General features: G+C 36.7%; 1 protein-coding gene across 2 annotated transcripts in view; it reads right to left on the bottom strand.

Annotated features, from left to right (window-relative positions):
• drosha (ribonuclease 3 drosha) overlaps window positions 1-18371 on the bottom strand; it is a 73963-nt gene that overhangs the window by 42271 nt on the left and 13321 nt on the right. For both annotated transcript variants that reach the window (XM_089102823.1, XM_089102822.1), the window contains exon 2: window positions 816-1707. In XM_089102823.1, the coding sequence (XP_088958949.1) occupies window positions 816-1697 (882 nt within the window). In that variant the 5' untranslated portion in view covers window positions 1698-1707. The remainder of the gene's footprint in view (window positions 1-815; window positions 1708-18371) is intronic.

The following is an 18371-nucleotide window of genomic DNA, read 5'->3' as shown; positions in this document are numbered from 1 at the left end:
CAGGACAGACATACATTCCACGGTATATAAGTAAATAGTAGAACCTCCAGTTTGTGCAAGGAATGCAAGAAAGCCGAGGACAGCTGTTTATGTGAACGGCTATAAACTGTGGTTTCGGCAGTAACAGAACATATATATGGTCAAATTATGGGTATATTTGATGGGTACATATAAGTCAATTAAAGAATGTTGGAAGCTTGTCCAGTCATATTAGAGGGACAAAAACAAATTCAAGCAATAAATCAAATATAAAAAGACCTGAAATACTATGAATGAATATGTGAAACTTATAATAAATAAAAATAAAAATAGCTGAAAAAGAGGTGGATCAACTATAGACCAGCCAATACAAAACAATTTGCATTAGAAGGAAAGCGGATTCTTCAACAAATCACAACATGCAAATTTTCATCAAGTTGTAAGCCCACATTTTAATAATGCGTAAAAACAAAAATTAAAACTTACAATCCTTGTAAAACGATATTAGCGGAGGTTTAAACTTTGAGACTTATTAAATACAGGCGTTGATATCAACCACAGTAGACAGAATATACAGTATCGACAAAGGCTATATTCACCGTTAAAAAAATGAGAAACATGTTTAAAACCACACTAGATTCATACTCCGCCTTCGCGCACGCGCGATACCGATGTACACATCACGAGAAACCTATGGAAAAACCTGTTTTTTTGTCCGACCACCAGCAACTAAACTAAGGTTCTGACGTATATTCCCAGGGTCAGTACGCGCGGTATCAAATGTGTTTCATGTTTGGAAAAAGAAGCCGCTACAGTGTACAGTGATATCAACTTACCAAAAAATTAGTTGGTGGCGACAAAGTGACTCTATATTGATAGAGTTTGTCAATACAGTTACTAAACGGGTCACATTTAGGAATTGGGGTTTCCCCCACATAAATATTGTGTCGAATACCAGTGCGACGCGATTTCAAGCTACATTTGCAAATAAGTCCTTCATTAGTTTCCCCTGCTTCGTTATGCCACAACTCGGGGTGAAGTCTAAACGGATGATTTCGTTTCGTATTTAATTCATTAATAACTTTATCTTTTTCATCTACGAATTCCCCATCCTCCGATTCTGTGTCACTAGAATCACTACTATGATCATGCTTGTCACCTTTACAGCTAGCCGTGCATTTTCTTATTTTAGTAAAAGGTTTTGGTTTTGAAGGCCACGCCTTCCTTGCTACAACACCAGGTGCATTTTTTTCTGAATAGAAACGACTGCAGAGATCTTTTAACTTCTGTGTAGCAACCATTGTACGACCAGACATACGTTCGTAGTACAAATCAGCAGGACAGGTTCGAGTCCATGTTTTGGTTTCTTGGCTGATAATTTCTTCAACTGAGAGACTTGACAAATCTTCAAGCAAGTTCATCATTTCATCAGAATTCCTCTCCAGAAAACGACTATAGTTTTTCCTACTATTGCTCAAATTTTCAATCCAGGCATCGCAACTTCTTGATTTGGATGATACTCTACTCGGGGTACTTTCAGAATTTCGCTTAGATTTCTTAACATCATTACGGGATCGGACTGATTTCGTCTTTGGGGGCAAACAACTGCTAGCCTCAGTTTTGCATGGTAGCGGAGGGATAGAGTCTGCAGTTTGACAAGGAGCCAAGTCCAAGGACATCAATGGGATTGGTCCCTTGCTACCACTTTGTTCATCCATTCTTTTGTATCTGTAAGAAAAAGTACATATATAAAGATTCAAAGTAAAACTGACAAACCATGACGAAAAAAATAAAATAAATAAAGCCAACAAACTAGTTTAGGATCTGTGGAAAGAAGGGAAAATGATACAAAGTGTTTTGTATATATATATATAAAAAAAGGCGACTTCACCGTGCATGAGGACCAAAAACGACCAGATGTACAAATAGGACCCCCCCCCTTCTAAAACTAATAAAAAAAATTGAACAAGCCAAATTTACAATAATTACCCCATCAGGTCTGCATAAATAAAGATTAGCAGAAGTGAATAGTAGCCTATACATTTGACTTGTTTTATTGTTTGGATTTAAAGTCACCCAATAAAAGTTGTCAGGATAAGACAGAACAAGGAGAAAAACCGGTCAAAACGAGAATAATCTTGATAAAAATTGCACCATTAAATTCAAGGACGTCTATGAGCCCAGAAAAGTTATTTTATATTAATATATGCAAAAACATGATATTTAACATTTTTTACTCCAAGAAGGTTTATTACAGATGCATGTCTGTTTTTTTTTCCTCGCCCCTGGGGTGTGTGTTAAACCATTAGTAACTAAATATTGGGAGATGACTCACCCCAAAAATTTCGAGTTTTAGATTACTTTTAAAGTAACAAATGGACTTTACAAAAGAAACGTGGCTATTTCTATCGTTTTGTACAGGAAAACAAATAGTTTAGAGCTATCTCAAGCTATAGACACAGCCAAAAGTTATTTTATATTAATATATGCAAAAACATGATATTTAACATTTTTTACTCCAAGAAGGTTTATTACAGATGCATGTCTGTTTTTTTTTCCTCGCCCCTGGGGTGTGTGTTAAACCATTAGTAACTAAATATTGGGAGATGACTCACCCCAAAAATTTCGAGTTTTAGATTACTTTTAAAGTAACAAATGGACTTTACAAAAGAAACGTGGCTATTTCTATCGTTTTGTACAGGAAAACAAATAGTTTAGAGCTATCTCAAGCTATAGACACAGCCAAAAAGTTTCAGATTTGGTCACAGAAAAGCGCCAATTTCTGCTATTTTGTGTCACCAAATAAACTCTTGGCCAAACTATAGTCAATTACGTTTACAACCGTAATTTCTGAAATAGCTAATTAGTTTAGAACCATTGAAAAGCTATATTCACAGTCTTCCAGTTTTGGGGGTCATACTGCCACGCAGTGGCGAAATAATCCCTAAACATAAATGTAGCCTAGTACAAACAGAATTAGGCCTAACGGTTTTTATTTTGAGAACTTAAGAATTATTACTAACATTTATACAGTATTGCACAGGTGCAAACTAATCATGGGAGAGATTAACAGACTATAAGGGTCATTGGACCTTCTTTTGGGCGGAAGGAGGGCATTAGGCCTCAATGAGGGCACTTTTCATGGCCAAATTTTTACTAGAGATTCTTCTGCTCAATATTCAATTCAATTTGCCCCTTCACATTCCTTCATTTGGTAGAATACATATTTACAACTACTGCTATGATTGGAGTAATGGGGATAAATATTTTCTGCTTCTTCTGCAATGTGCTCAAACCTGTGCTGCAAAAGCTACTTTTTCTCTTTTCTTTACCCTACAGTTGGCCCTTATACTGATAGAGGACTGAATCATTAAGTAAAATAATTAAAAAGCAAAATTGAAAATTGGCATATTCAGCTTCCAAGGTATTCAACCACATTTTGCTCTTCAAATTTACTCTAGTCTCATTTGGTTCCTAACAAAAAACATTATTTGCTTTTTCAAACAGTTTTTACAGGGAAGTTAAACTTTGGTGTAAGGACCAGGAGTTGAGGAAACAGAAGCTTCCTCAACTTTGGCATAATAGTCACTATGAAATTAAGAACAAACACAAATAGTAAAAAAAACAACTATTTATTAATTAAAAAGTAAAGGTTGATACTAAGCCAAAAAAATTGATACTTTGGGAAACATTTTTTTTTTACTCTTCCTATAAGGAAGGGTCCCCCTTCTCTTCTTTTTGCAGACATGTATTTAGACGGAGGTGCAAAAATAAAAAGGGCTGAGTAGCGCTTTTAAACTACTGGCGAGACTCTTACAGGAAAAAAAAAGTCATAATCCCCAAGAAGTTTGATAAAGTTTGTGACAAGGTTCAATCTGGTCTGAATTTGCTACCCAACAAGTGCTTTTTTCAATATGCTGTAGTATGTCCAATATGGTGTAATTTTTGAAGTTTAAAAAAAAAACTGTTTTACATTGTATCGAATTAATGGTCATAGAATATCAAAAGAGGGCTAATCCTTACAAAATATTGAAGTTCTAACACCCTTTTAAACCAACAAATATATCTGACCACAGCAAAGTGCTGATCTGTGCCATGTTGTTTTGCAGAACAAAAAGTACAATCCAAATAGGGCCAGAATAATACTGAGCGACATCTCTGAGAATGTCAATTGGTTTAGAACTATCACAAAGCTAATTTCGTAACCTTTCAGTTTCAGAGGAAATGCTTCCAATTGGTGACACAAGTGTCCCTAAAAATATCAATCCATTCAAAATAAATCGTTTATTATAAACTGTTAAATGTCTCTACAGCAGATTAGACAATTTCGATATTTGTTTTAAGCAAGTGTTATTAAACATTTTTGTTACTCTTATATGTAATAGGAAATCTTAGCAACTTGTTTGACTCAGTGAAACTTTTTAGCAAGCTAGTGATTACTAGTATTAGTTCAAATCTCAGAGATCGTAGATAGCTTATTATATTTACTGGTTTAGGTCAAATACCAAGGGTAACACATAAGAGTGGAAACTGGTGCTAGTGTCAACAAAAAACAAATCAACGCCATCTACCGTTTGCGACACTTGAAATTTTTTCAAGCCTCTCAGTCGTTTTTTCACCACGAGCTGAGATCAGACAATTATTACTACCCTAATTTTACCAGTTACACTACTTAAATTATTTATTCTTATTATTACACTTGATGGAGTTGAGTTTTTTTTTGTTGACACTAGCGTCAGTTCCCACTCTTATAAGTTTCCTCTAATCTTTGGGTTTAGGTAAGAATACCTCTTTTAATAACTTAGGCATGCAATGTAATATTTCAAAAGGATATTTCTTTTTTTCATGTTTGCTGAACAATATAATCTATTTTTTAAAGTTCAATATAGTACATTACTACTACTGCTATTGCTACTAACAGCTAACAATTCACCAAGCCACCTGAGGCCAATACAGCTACACACGCTCCTCCTCCATCCCAATCTATTCAACTGCCCTCTGTACACCCTCCCAGGAAGTTCCCATTTCCCTTAAATCTTTCTTTATGACCCCCTCCCACCCCAACCACAGGTGACCTGCTTTCCGTTTAGCCCTAGATGGTTGGCCAAAAAGGACAATCTTTGGCAATCTGTCATTCTTCATCCGCTAACCGTGCCCTAGCCATCTCAACCTTTCTCTCATTATAGCCCTAGAAAGCAGGATTGAACCAAACTTTCCGTACAGCCTAGTGTTTGAAATAAGGTCAGTCAGCCAGGTACCCAGAACAATCCGTAGGCAATTTCTCTGCAAAAAATCTAGTAAATCTTCATCTGCTTTGCGGAGCGCCCATGCTTCAGAGCCATATTTGACCACTGTCATCACTGTAGCTTTCAAAATTCTAATCTGGGTTTGCAGACTCATCTTCCTATTCTTTCAAACTTTTTTTAACTGAGAAAAACACCCTGAGCTTTGGCTATTCTATTTTTAACATCTTCACTGCTCCTACCGTCTTTACTAATAATACTACCAAGGTAAGTGATGCTGTCCACATGATCAATCTTTTTGTTACCCAGCGTCTCCTTTTCATCTTCACTTATTCCAAGCCTTAGTGACTTAGTCTCCCTAACACTAATTTTTAAACCTGTTTTAGCTCCCTGAACTCGCAAAACCTCCAAAAGTTCATTCATTTTGCTTTCACTTTCATCTAGGATGCTTAATCATCAGCATAATCTAAGTCCAGGAGAGTTTTTCCTCCCCATTTTATTATGTAGTCTTGCATTGCCTTTCCTCTGCTCTTTAAGACCAAATCCATTAAAATGATCCATATAAAGGGGGATAGAACACAACCATGCTTAACTCCTGATATAATACAAAACTAACTGCTAACCTCATTTCCTACCTTAACCACAACAGTGTTATTTTTGTACATAGCACTAATCACTTTCATATTTTTGTTTGGTATACCATACAAGGATAAAACCTTTGCTAAAGCTCTTCTATCAACAGAATCGAACACTTGCTCATAATCTATAAAACTGAGTACCAAAGGTGTTTGATAACTCGGACACTTCTCAATTATTAACCTAAAATTTGGTCAACACATCCTCTACCTTTTCTAAAACCGCACTGTTCTTCCCTTATAACTTTGTCTACAGCATCTCTCAGTCTAAAAAGCATCATGTTACTAAGTAATTTGCTACCTACAGATACCAGACTAATGCCTTGATAATTATCACACTCACTCTTATCACATTTCTTATATAGTGGTGTAATTAAGGTTTTCCAAAAATCACTAAGTACTAAGTCACTAATAAGTACTAATCACTAAGTTTTTCAAAAATCATATTCATAATCTTCAGTAACTTATTTCAAACCTCAGAGCCACCATATTTAAGAAACTCATTTATCACACTGTCAGCACCTAGAGCCTTATTATTTTTTTATCTTTTTAGTACTGTCACTAATTCTTCCTCACAAAACAAATCTTTCTTCATGTCATAGGTATCACAAATTTTTTCATTTTCCTCTATATCTTTTCCTGCAACTCTATCTTGGTTTAGTATAAACTAAAAATGTTCTGCTCATCTCTCTAACTCTTTCCTTATCACTAATTGTGGCCCTGTTCCTATCTTTAACTGGGACAAGTCCGGATTGACTAATCTCTCTCAATTTATTAACATGCCAATACAATACTTTACTATTACGCCGTCTGGCTGCATATTCTAGATCCTTGGAAATGTTATCATTAACCTTCACTTCACGCCTCCTCGTTTCATATTTTAATGCTTTATCCCCTTTCTTTACATTCCTTTTGTTTTCATATGATCTACCACTAAGACAATTCTTGTACAAGTCCCTTCTCCTCTATATTAAACATAAATCTTTTTCACTAGTATTCCTAGCTGTGCTCCTAACTTTCTTCCCTAAGACATCATCAACAGCTTCACAAATTGGTTTCCTAAAACAATTATTCCATCCATCTTCCACATTGTCAAATTTTAAACTCTCAGATTTAGTATTCAACTGTTCCTTGACAGTTTCTCCCAAATTTTCGTCCTGGAGTCTATCAACATCATAACTCCCCAGGAGTATTTACCCTTTCGAAATTTCAGCTTTAAATTCACCCTAGACACTACTAGGTGGTGATCTTTACTTTTAACATCAAAAACAGCGCTTCTATATACCCTAGTATCTTATATTGATCCTGCCAGTCTTTGGTTTACATTAACATAATCAATTAAGGTTTGATGTTTTACCATCATGTGAATATGACGGAATTATGGGCCATTTTATGACCAAACGCTATATTGATTTTAAGTTAGTTGCTATAACTACAGAGCTGCAACAGTCTGTAGCCATTACTGTTTTCTTATCCTACACCAAATTTACCTAGGCTAGGATACCACTTATCCCTATTTCTACCAACTTCCTGAAAACTAATGCTTTGGTATAGAATTTTGAGGGAGAGCTTTATGAAATCATGGGGGACAGTGAAGGATTAAGACTCATAAATAGGAATAGTCAAAGTGATAAAAATAGTTTAAAAAGGGGATAAAAAAACTAATTAGCTTTTAATGAATATTTTTATGGGCAGTGTGGGAGTGACGAAAATGTACATGCATTGACGCAAAAATTTCATACTTTCCATGAGAGGTTCTTCAGATTAATATGGAAGGAAGAGGTTTAGCACCTCTAGACCCGGAACGGATCTAGAGGGAGGGGCATTTAGGGTTTGTGGTGTAATTGTGTCAAATCCTGGGGGGAGGGTGTACAGTTGGAGCCAATTTCCAAAATACAGTGAAAATGACAGTGAAAACTAAAAAATAAATAGAAAAAAATGAGTAATATAGTTCCATAAAGGTAAGGATATACTAAAGAAAACTGATCCGTTTCTCTGAATGATTGAATTATACATACTTGTCTTAGTTTAGACAAGATTTATGAACAAAATAAACTTAGGCTGAGGGGGGAGGCAAATTAGGGTCTGGAGGAAAGCAAACCAAGGTCTGGGATGGGCAGTTGTTCCCCTGCCCCTTAGCAAACTACCCCCCTAATTAGGGTTTCTGCCCTGCCCCCTAACCAAAAAGGTATTACCTTCCATATGGTTTTTTAATGGGTTTTCAATAGAAGATCAACCTGGCTATTTTACTGGTTGCATCTATGATCTTATTTTATGCTTTTTACTATGGATAATATTGTTGAAAATACAACACATGGCACCTTTAGTCAAAATACCGTTAGGTATATTTGAAAATTTAGTCTCTTCTTCTCTTTCAAGTGTCTCCTCTATTTGCCAAAGGCTGACTAGAGATCACTAATTTAAACTTAATCATATTATAATGTCATAGGCCTAGCAGCAAAAAGCTTAAGAATCCTGAAGATTCTTCCAAGAGTTTTTTTTTGGAGGGGGGGAGGGGGATTCCACTTAAAGTAGAATATATAAAGTGGTTTTATTTTCTTATACCACTCTTCTCCCTAGATTTGGTTCCTATATACCTGGAACATATATTACACAATCATAGAATGATAGCAAACCAATGGACAAATCTTTGTTGAAAACCCAAGAATATACATGTGCAAAACTAGATCTTATTAAAAAAGATTACGTCATCATAAGGGAAAATAGGTCTGAGTTTAGGGATGGAGCAGGTGTAAATTACATTATTGCCCCCCCTCCCTATTTTTTGCTTGGTTAATCATCTCTTACTCATGTGCAGGTGCGACTATATCATTAATCACAGTTTAAAAAATCATTTAGATCTAACAAGGTAGAAGATCAAGGAATACAAAGAAAATTATAGAAAACACTGAGAGAAAATAGATAGTTAAATTGTAACTAAAAGCAGCTCTAGAATTATATATAATATGTTATGTATAGGAGCCCCAGGAGTGATAAAAAGAAACTAGATTGAGCAATGGCTAATGTAAGAATGCTTTAGGCTAATCCAAGCTGGGGACCATACACACAAGTATACCTACAAGTAGGTAGAACTCCTCTCTCTTCATAAATTTGGAAAGGCTGACCTTCAAATCCAACTTGAACTTGTGTTAAATTACTTTCAGGGGCAATGCTATAGCATTGCCCCTGAATGCTATAGCATTGGCACTCCATATGGAAGGGGCACATTTTTTCAGAGGCACTCCATATGGAAGGGGTAGTCATATAAACTTTAGAGAGAGCTCATTCGATTGGAAATTGGACCCTTTATAGCACCCTTTGTAAGAGTCAAAAGTGCTGGGACTGCAACTGCCCCCTACCCCACAACCTTTTCCCCCAAATGCATCCCATACAAATTTTGAGATGGCCATTTTGTTAAAACTATTTAAAAAAAAACTTTCCGAAAAATAAGTTTTTCAAAGAATAGTAAAGACCATTTTAAACTTAAGATCAGCAGATACAAATACCTGTTAAAATTCAAACTCAAAATGACCAGAAATTACTAATAAAGAATAAATTAAACCCAAAACGAACAGAATTTAAATAAACAATCATAGCAAAAAACATACAACAAGTAATAATATAAATGAATAAATAGATCTTAAAGCGAGTAATGCTTAGGTTGAATATGAAAAGCAAGCTTAAAATGAAAAGAAATATTTTGCTATTGCAGTATAAATGAAACTAAAAACGAACAGAAATTAAATAAACAATCAATGCAAACAAACATACAATACATATTCATGTAAATTATTAAATAAATCTTAAAACAAGTGAACCTTAAATTGAATGTTCAAATCAAGCTTGAAACGAAAAAAAATCACCACAAACAAGAGTTTGGGTATAGCCTCCTTCTCTCATTGTAAATGTCTAAAACCTACTACGTCATTGGCGCTTTACTGAAAACCAGTTTTATAACAAATATTTTCTTTTGTACTTAATATTGAAAAATAATTAATATTATAGTAAAATTTTGAACTAATGAGCTTTCAGTAATTAATATCATTATACATCAAATATTCAGTTTAATTTATTAGTTCTTTCTAAAGTTGTTCAAGACAAATATAGTTTCACTACAAACAAGAGTTTGGATACTGTTCCCTTCCTTAACTGTAAATAAAAACCAAAAGTCTACTGCGTCATTGGCGCTTCACTGAAAACGAATCATATTACAAATATTTTCTTTTCCAGTTATTACAGTATTGACAATAAAAATAAAATTACAGTGAAATAAATTCTTGAACTGATGGATCTTTCAACAATTAATATCATTATATATCAAGTATTCAATTTGATCCTGTTTATACTTTCCAAGACTGTTCAAAACACATATAGGTTTCAGTAAAGCGCCAATGACACAGTAGATTTTAGACTTATACAGTGAGAGAAGGAGGCAATAATCACAGTCTTGTTTGTAGTGATTTTTGTTCGTTTCTAACTTGATTTGCATATTCAGTTTAAGTTTCTCTCGTTTTAAGATTTATTTATTCATTCACAATAATATCTATTTTATGTTTGTTTGCATTAACTGTTTATTTAATTTCTTTTAATTTTAAGTTCCATTTATACTTCAATAGCAAAATATTTTTTTTTCGTTTTAAGCTTGATTTTCGTATTCAATCTAAGCATTACTCACTTTAAGATCTATTTATTAATTTATATTATTACTTGTTGTATGTTTTTTGCTATGATTGTTTATTTAATTTCTTTTCGTTTTAGGTTTCGTTTATTCCTTAATGGTAATTTCTGGTCGTTTTTAGTTTGAATTTTAACAGCTATTGGAATCTGCTGAGCATAAGTTTAAAATGGCCTATACTTTCCTTTGAAAAACTTATTTTTCAGAAAGTTTTTTTAGATTAATTTTTGTTCGTTTTTGGTTACAAAAAGTTTCAAGTTTTTAAAAATTCCTTATTTCAAAATCGAACTATTTTTAAAAAATCAAATATTCACCAAAGTATCAAAACTGGTATCAAAGTAACAATATCATAGGCAGCGAGCCAGCGCTGCCTAAGTAAAGAACGATGTGGGCATAATGTTTTTTTTTGTTTTGTTTTTTTTCATACCCGGGCACTTCGTATTGAAGGAGTTGTCATAGAAAGTTCGAAAAGGGCTCATTCGATTGGAAATTGGAGTGGCTAGTGCCCCTTTTAATAGTCGAAAGTGATTGGAGGGCAACTAGCCCCCCCCCACGCCCATCATTCCCCCAAACACATCCAATCAAAATTTTAATATGGCCATTTTGTTCAGCGTAGTTTATTTCCAGATATAAAGTATGTTTTTGAGGAGGACACTCCCCCACAACCCTCGGGGCAAGGGTTTTAAGTTATGCCCTGGGGCATATGAGGTTTTTATAGAAGGCGTTGTCGTAGAAAATTCAAAAAAGGCTCATTCGATTGGAAATTCAAAGGGCTAGTGCCCGTTTCAATAGTCGAAAGTGATTGGAGGGCAACTAGCCCCCCCCCGCGCCCATCATTCCCCCAAACACATCCAATCTAAATTTTGAGATAGCCCTTTTTTTTCAGCGTAGTTGATTTCCAGATAGAAAATATGTTCTAGAGGAGGACACTTCCCTACAACCCTCGGGGCAAGGGTTTTAAGTTATGCCCTGGGCGGTATATAAGGTTTTTACAGAAGGCGTTGTCGTAGAAACTTCAAGAAAGGCTCATTCGATCGGAAATTCAAAGGGTTAGTGCCCTTTTTGATAGTCGAAAGTGATTGGAGGGTAACTTACCCCCCCCCACGCCCATCATTCCCCCAAACACATCCAATCAAAATTTTGAGATAGCCATTTTGTTCAGCGTAGTTGATTTCCCTATAGAAAATATGCTTTTGATGAGGACACTTCCCCATAACCCCTGGGGCAAGGGTTTTAAGTTATGCCCTGGGGGCAAATGAGATTTTTAAAGAAGGTGTCATCATAGAAACTTCAAAAAGGCTCATTAGATTGCAAACTCAAAGGGCTAGTACCTTTTTTAGCAGTTGAAAGGGATTTAACGACAAGTAACCCCCCTCTCATGTCAACCTTTTCCCCACATATATCCAATCAAAAGATTGAGATAGCCATTTTGTTCAACGTAGTTTAAAGTTCTGAAAATTAGGTCTTTGAGGATGACAACCCCCTCACATCCCTCAGGACAAGGATTGTAACTTATGGCCTGGGGGTATATAAAGTTTTTACAGAACGCGTTGTCGTAGAAACTTCAAAAAGGGCTCATTCGATTAGAAATTGAAATCGCTTGTGCCCTTTTTAATAGCCGAAAGTAATTCGAAGGCAACTACCATCCCTTCCACGCCCACAATTTCCCCAAACACATCCAATCAAAATTTTGAAATAGCCATTTTGTTCAATGCAGTTAAAGTTCAGGAAATTATACCTTTGAGCAGGACACTCCCCTCAAAGTCTTCAGAGAAAGGGTTATAAGTTATGCCCTGGGGGCATATAAGTTTTTATTGAAATCTTTATCGTTAAAACTTGAAAAAGGGCTCAGTCGATTGGAAATTCTAAGGTCTAGTGCCCTTTTTAATAGTCGATAGTGATTTGAGGGCAACTAGCCCCCCTCTATCGCCCACCTTTTCCTCAAACACATCCAATCAAAAGTTTGGGATAACCACTTTGTTCAGTTTTGTGGATTTCCAGATAGAAATTATGTTTTTTAGGAGAAAGTTCCCCCACGGCCCTTAGGGCAAGGACTGTAAGTTATGCTCTGGGGGCATATAAGGTTTTTACTGAACGCGTCGTCGTAGAAACTTCAAAAATGGCTCATTCAATTGGAAATTGAAATGGATAGTGCCCTTTTTAATAGTCGAAAGTGATTGGAAGGCAACTAACACCCCTTCTTCGCCCACCATTTCCCCAAACATATCCAATCAAAAATTTTAGATGGCCATTTTGTTCCACGCAGTTTAAAGTTCAGGAAATTATACCTTGGAGCAGGACACTCCCCTCCATAGTCTTCAGGGCAAGGGTTATAAGTTAAGCCCTGGGGGCATATAAGGTTTTTATTGAAACGTTTGTCGTAGAAACTTGAAAAAAGGGCTCATTCGATTGGAAATTCAAAGGGCTAGTGCCCTGTTTAACAGTCGAAAGTGATTTGGTAGAAACTCACTCTTTTCTAATGCATACCTGTCTCTCAAACAAAACGCTTCAAAATTTTTGTATTACCTTTCAATTCAATGTTGGGTAAAGTTATGAAAATAACGTCTTTAAGGATGACGACCCCTCCCCCCCACAACCTTCAGGCAAGGGTTTTAAGTTATGCCCTGGGAGCATGTAAGGTTTTTATTGAAAGCTATGTTGTAAAAACATCCAAAATGGCTCATTCAATTGAAAATTGAAAGGGCTTTTGCCCTTTTAATAGTCGAAAGTGATTGAAGGGCAACTAACCCCCCTCTCACGCCCACCATCTCCCCAAACACATCCAATCAAAATTTTGAGAGATCCCTTTTGTTCAACGTATTCGAAAGTTCTGGAAATTAGGTCCTTTAGGATGATAACCCCATCAGAGCTTTCAGTGCAAGGGTTGTAAGTTATGCCCTGGGGGCATATAAGGTAATTTGCACCAGAACATAATTTGCACTTTACTGAAAAAAATACAAATGAATGTGCATTGTCAGTTTAATATACATATACTGATATTTAGTAATCAAAATCTTAATATTATTTGATTTATTAAAGTTATAAAAGTAAAAACATTTATATTTTTTTCAGTAAAATACAAATCTTGATCTGGCCTTTAGAAGGCACAGGGGTTTTGAGCCCAAATTGTGTTAGTTTCTGATAGTTTTGAGTTTGAGTCGGTTATATATTGTAATTTCTGCTCGTTTTGGGTTTTATTTATTTATCGATGCTGACTTGTGGTAGTTTCACGCTTGGTAGATAATTTGATTTTATTTTTTGCTCATTTTTGTTTAATGGAGTTCTTTACTTTTCTTTGAAAAACTTATTTTGTGGAAACTATTATTAACAAAATGGCTATCTCAAAATTTTTATCGGATGGGTTTGGGGAAAAAAGGGCGTGGGGAGGGGCTAATTGCCCATCGATCTCTTTTGACTCTTTGAAAGTGAACTAGAACTTTCTATTTTCAATCAAATGAGCCCTCTTTGAAGTTTATACGAGCATCCCTTCTATAAAAACCATATATACCCCCAGAGTACAACTTACAACGCCTGTACCTGGGCCCTGGGGGGTTGTGTCGACCTCGGATTTTAATATCTTATGTTTGATTTATTTTTAAAAGAATGATTACTTCAAATTTTTATCGGATGGGTTTATCCACCCGATAAATCCGAAAGCATGGAGGGCGGGAGGGACTAGTTGCCCTCCAATCTTCTTTTACTCTGAGAAAATGATCTAGAACTTTTAACTTCCATTCAATTGAGCCTTCTCTGAAGTTTATACAAGCATCCCTTTCTTAAGAACTATATACGGCCTCAGGAAATAGCTTACAATGCCTGTCCCCCGAGCCCTGGGGGTGTATTGACACGGGAGTTTTTGTTATCTGACCTTTGAGCTATTTTAAAATAATGGCTATCTAAAAATTTGTATTGGATGGGTTTGGGGAAAAAGGGGTGGGGGCTAGGGGCCCATCAATCTCTTTTGACTCTTAAAAATTGAACTAGAACTTTCAATTTCCATTCAAATCAGCCCTCTCTAAAGTTTATACCAGCATCACTTCCATATGCCCCCAGAGCATAACTTGCAACGCCTGCCCCCATGCCCTGGGTGGTTGTGTCAACACCGGAGTTTTTTTTATCTGACCTATGTACTATTTTTAACATAATGGCTATCACAAAATTTTATTGGATGCATTTGGAGGAAAAGGGGCGTGGGGGCATAGTTGCCCTATGATCTCTTTTGACTCTTAAAAACCGAACTAGAACTTTCAATTTCCAATCATATGAGCCCTCTCTGAAGTTTATACGAGCATCCCTTCCACAACAGCTATATATGTCCCCCAGGCATAACTTACAACGTCTATTCCGGGTCCTGAAGGAATTGTGTTGACCCCGAAGTTTTCGTTATATGATCTTTGAACTATTTTGAAAAAAATGGCTCTCAGAGTTCTTATCGGATGGGTTTGAGGAAATAGGGCGTGGAGAGGGGGGGGGAGGCTAGTTGCCCTCCGATCTCTTTTGACTCTTAAAAAGTGAACGGGAACTTTCAATTTCCAATCACATGAGCCCTCTCCGAAGTTTATACAATCATCCCTTCCATAAGAACTATATATGCCCCCAGAGCATTACTTACAACGCCTGCCTCCGTGCCCTGGGGGTTGTGTCAACCCCGGAGTTTTCATTATATAACCTTTGAAAATTTAAAAAAAATGGCTATCTCAAAATTCTCATCGGATGGGTTTGAGGAAAAAAGGGCATGGAAGGGGGGGGGTCTAGTTGCCCTCCGATATCTTTTGACTCTTTAAAAGTGAACTAGAACTTTCAATTTCCAATCAAATGAGCCCTCTCCAAAGTTTATACAAGCATACTTTCCATAAGAACAATATATGCCCCCAGAGCAATACTTTCAATGCCTGCCCCAGGCCCTGGGGGGTTGCGTTGACACAGAAGTTTTTCTTATCTGACCTTTGAATTATTTTTAATGAAATGGATATTTTAAAAATTTTATTGGATGGGCTTGGGGAAAAAAGGGTGTGTTGGGGGGGGAGGGGTAGTTGTCCTCGGATATCTTTTAATTCTTAAAAAGAGAACTACAACTTTCAATTTCTAATCAAATGAGCCCTCTCTGAAGTTTATACAAGCATTCCTTTTATAAGAGCCATATGGGCCCCCAGGACAACACTTACAACGCCTATCCCCCAGGCCCTGGGGGTTTGTGTTGACACCGCAGTTTTTGTTATCTAATTTTTGAACAATAGTTAAAAACTGGCTATCTCAAAATTTGTAGCAGATGGGTTTTGGGAAAAAAGGGCGTGGGGAGGGGGGCTATTTGCCCTTAAATCTCTTGACTCTAAAAAGTGAACTATAACTTTCAATTTCAATCAAATGAGCCCTCTATGAAGTTTATACAAGCATCCTTTTCATAAGAACCATACATGCCTTTAGGGCATAACTTAGAGCACCTTCCCCTGCGCCCTGGGGGGTTGTATTAACTCCTGAGTTTTTCTTATCCAACATTTGAACTATTTTTAACAAAATGTCTATTTCAAACTTTTCTTCCGATGGGTTTGGATAAAGAAGGCGTGGGGGGGGCTAGTTGCCCTTGGATCTCTTTTGACTATTAAAAAGTGAACTGGAACTTTCAATTTCCAGTCAAGTGTGCCCTCTCTGAAGTTTATACAAGCATCCCTTTCATAAGAGCCATATATGCCCCAGCACATAACTTACAACGCCTGCCCCCGGGCCCTGGGGGGGTGTGTTGACACCTGAAATTTTGTTATCTATTTTTTGAACAATTTTTAACTTAATGGCTATCTCAAAATTTTATCAGTAGCATTTGGGGAAAAGGGGACATGGGGGGCTAGTTGCCCTCCAATCTCTTTTGACTCTGAAAAACTGAACTAGAACTTTCAATTTCCAATCAAATGAGCCCTCTCTGAAGTTTGTACAAGCATTCCTTCCATAAGAACCATATATGGCCCCAGGGCATAACTTACAATGCCTGCCCCTGGGTCCTGGGGGGGGGTTGACACCAGAGTTTTTGTTATATGATCGTTGAACAATTTTTAACAAAATAACAATCTCAAATTTTTATCAGATGTATTTGGGAAAAAAGGGCATGGGGGAGGCTAGTTGCCCTCCAATCTCTTTTGACTCTGAAAAACAGAACTGAAACTTTCAATTTCCAATCAAATGAGCCCTCTCTGAAGTATTTATGAGCATCCCTTCCATAAGAACAATATATTCCCCCAGGGCATAACTTACAACGCCTGCCCTCAGGCCCTGGGGGGCTGTGTTGACCCCGGAGTTTTTGTTATATGGTCTTTGAACTATTTTTTTTAATGGCTATCTCAGTTCTTATTGGATGGGTTTGAGGAAAAAAGGCGTGGAGGGAGGGCTAGGTGCCCTCCTATCTCTTTTGACTCTTAAAAAGTGAAATAGAGCTTTCACTTTCCAATCGAATGAGTCCTCTTTGAAGTTTATACAAGCATCCCTTCCTTAAGAACCATATATGGCACCAGAGCATAACTTACAATGCCTGCCCCTGGGCCCTGGGGGGGAGGTTGTGTTGACACCAGAGTTGTTGTTATATGATCTTTGAATAATTTTTAACAAAATAACTATCTCAAATTTTTATCAGATGTATTTGGGAAAAAAGGGCGTGGGGGGGCTGTTTATCCTCCAATATCTTTTGACGCTTAAGAAGTGAACTAGAACTTTCAATTTCCAATCAAATGAGTTCTCTCTGAAGTATTTATGAGCATCCCTTCCATAAGAACAATATATTCCCCCAGGGCATAACTTACAATGCCTGCCTTCAGGCCCTGGGGGGCTGTGTTGACCCCGGAGCTTTTGATATATGGTCTTTGAACTTAAAAAAAATGGCTATATCAAAGTTCTTATTGGATGGGTTTGAGGAAAAAAGGCGTGGAGGGGGCTAGGTGCCCTCCAATCTGTTTTGACTCTTAAAAAGTGAACTAGAACTTTCAATTTCCAATCAAATGAGCCCTCTTTGAAGTTTATACGAGCATACCTTTCTTAAGAACCATATATGACCCCAGGGCATAACTTCCAATGCCTGCCCCCGGGCCCTGGGGGGTTGTTTTGACACCAGAGTTTTTGTTATATGATCTTTGAACTATTTTTAACAAAATAACCATCTCAAATTTTTATCGGATGTATATGGGAAAAAACGGCATGGGGGGCTGTTTACCCTCTAATATCTTTCGACGCTTAAAAAGTGAACTAGAACTTTCAATTCCCAATCAATTCAATTCTCTGAAGTTTATACAAGCATTCCTTCCATAAAATCATATGCCCCAAGGGCATAATTTATAACCCTTGCTCTGAAGACTGTGGGGGGAGTGTCCTGCTCAAAGATATAATTTCCAGAACTTTCAACTATGTTGAACAAAATGGCTAGCTCAAAATTTTGATTGGATGTGTTTGGAGAAATGGTGGGCGTGGAAGGGGTGTTAGGAGCCTTCCAATCACTTTTGACTATTAAAAAGGGCAATAGCCATTTAAATTTCCAATCAAATGAGCTTGTTTTTAAAGTTTCTACAACGACACCGTCTATAAAAACCTTATATGCCACCAGGGCATAACTTACAAGTTACACCCCTTGCCTTGATGGCTGTGGGAGAAGTGTCCTCCTCAAAAACACAATTTCTATCTGAAAATCAACTATGTAGAACAAAATGGCTATCTCAAAATTTTGATTGGATGTGTTTGGGGAAATGGTCGGCGTGGAAGGGGTGTTAGTTACCTTCCAATCACTTTTGACCCTTAAAAGGGCACTAAAACTCTTGATTTCCAATCGAATATGCCCCCTTTGAAGTTTATACAACAACGCTATAG

Source organism: Artemia sp. Qi Xiang Cuo, chromosome 16, assembly GCF_049724085.1.
Source record: "Artemia sp. Qi Xiang Cuo chromosome 16, ASM4972408v1, whole genome shotgun sequence".
NCBI classification, from domain to species: domain Eukaryota; kingdom Metazoa; phylum Arthropoda; class Branchiopoda; order Anostraca; family Artemiidae; genus Artemia; species Artemia sp. Qi Xiang Cuo.
Note: the sequence above shows the minus strand (reverse complement) of the source record. Positions and strands in the feature narration are given on the sequence as shown.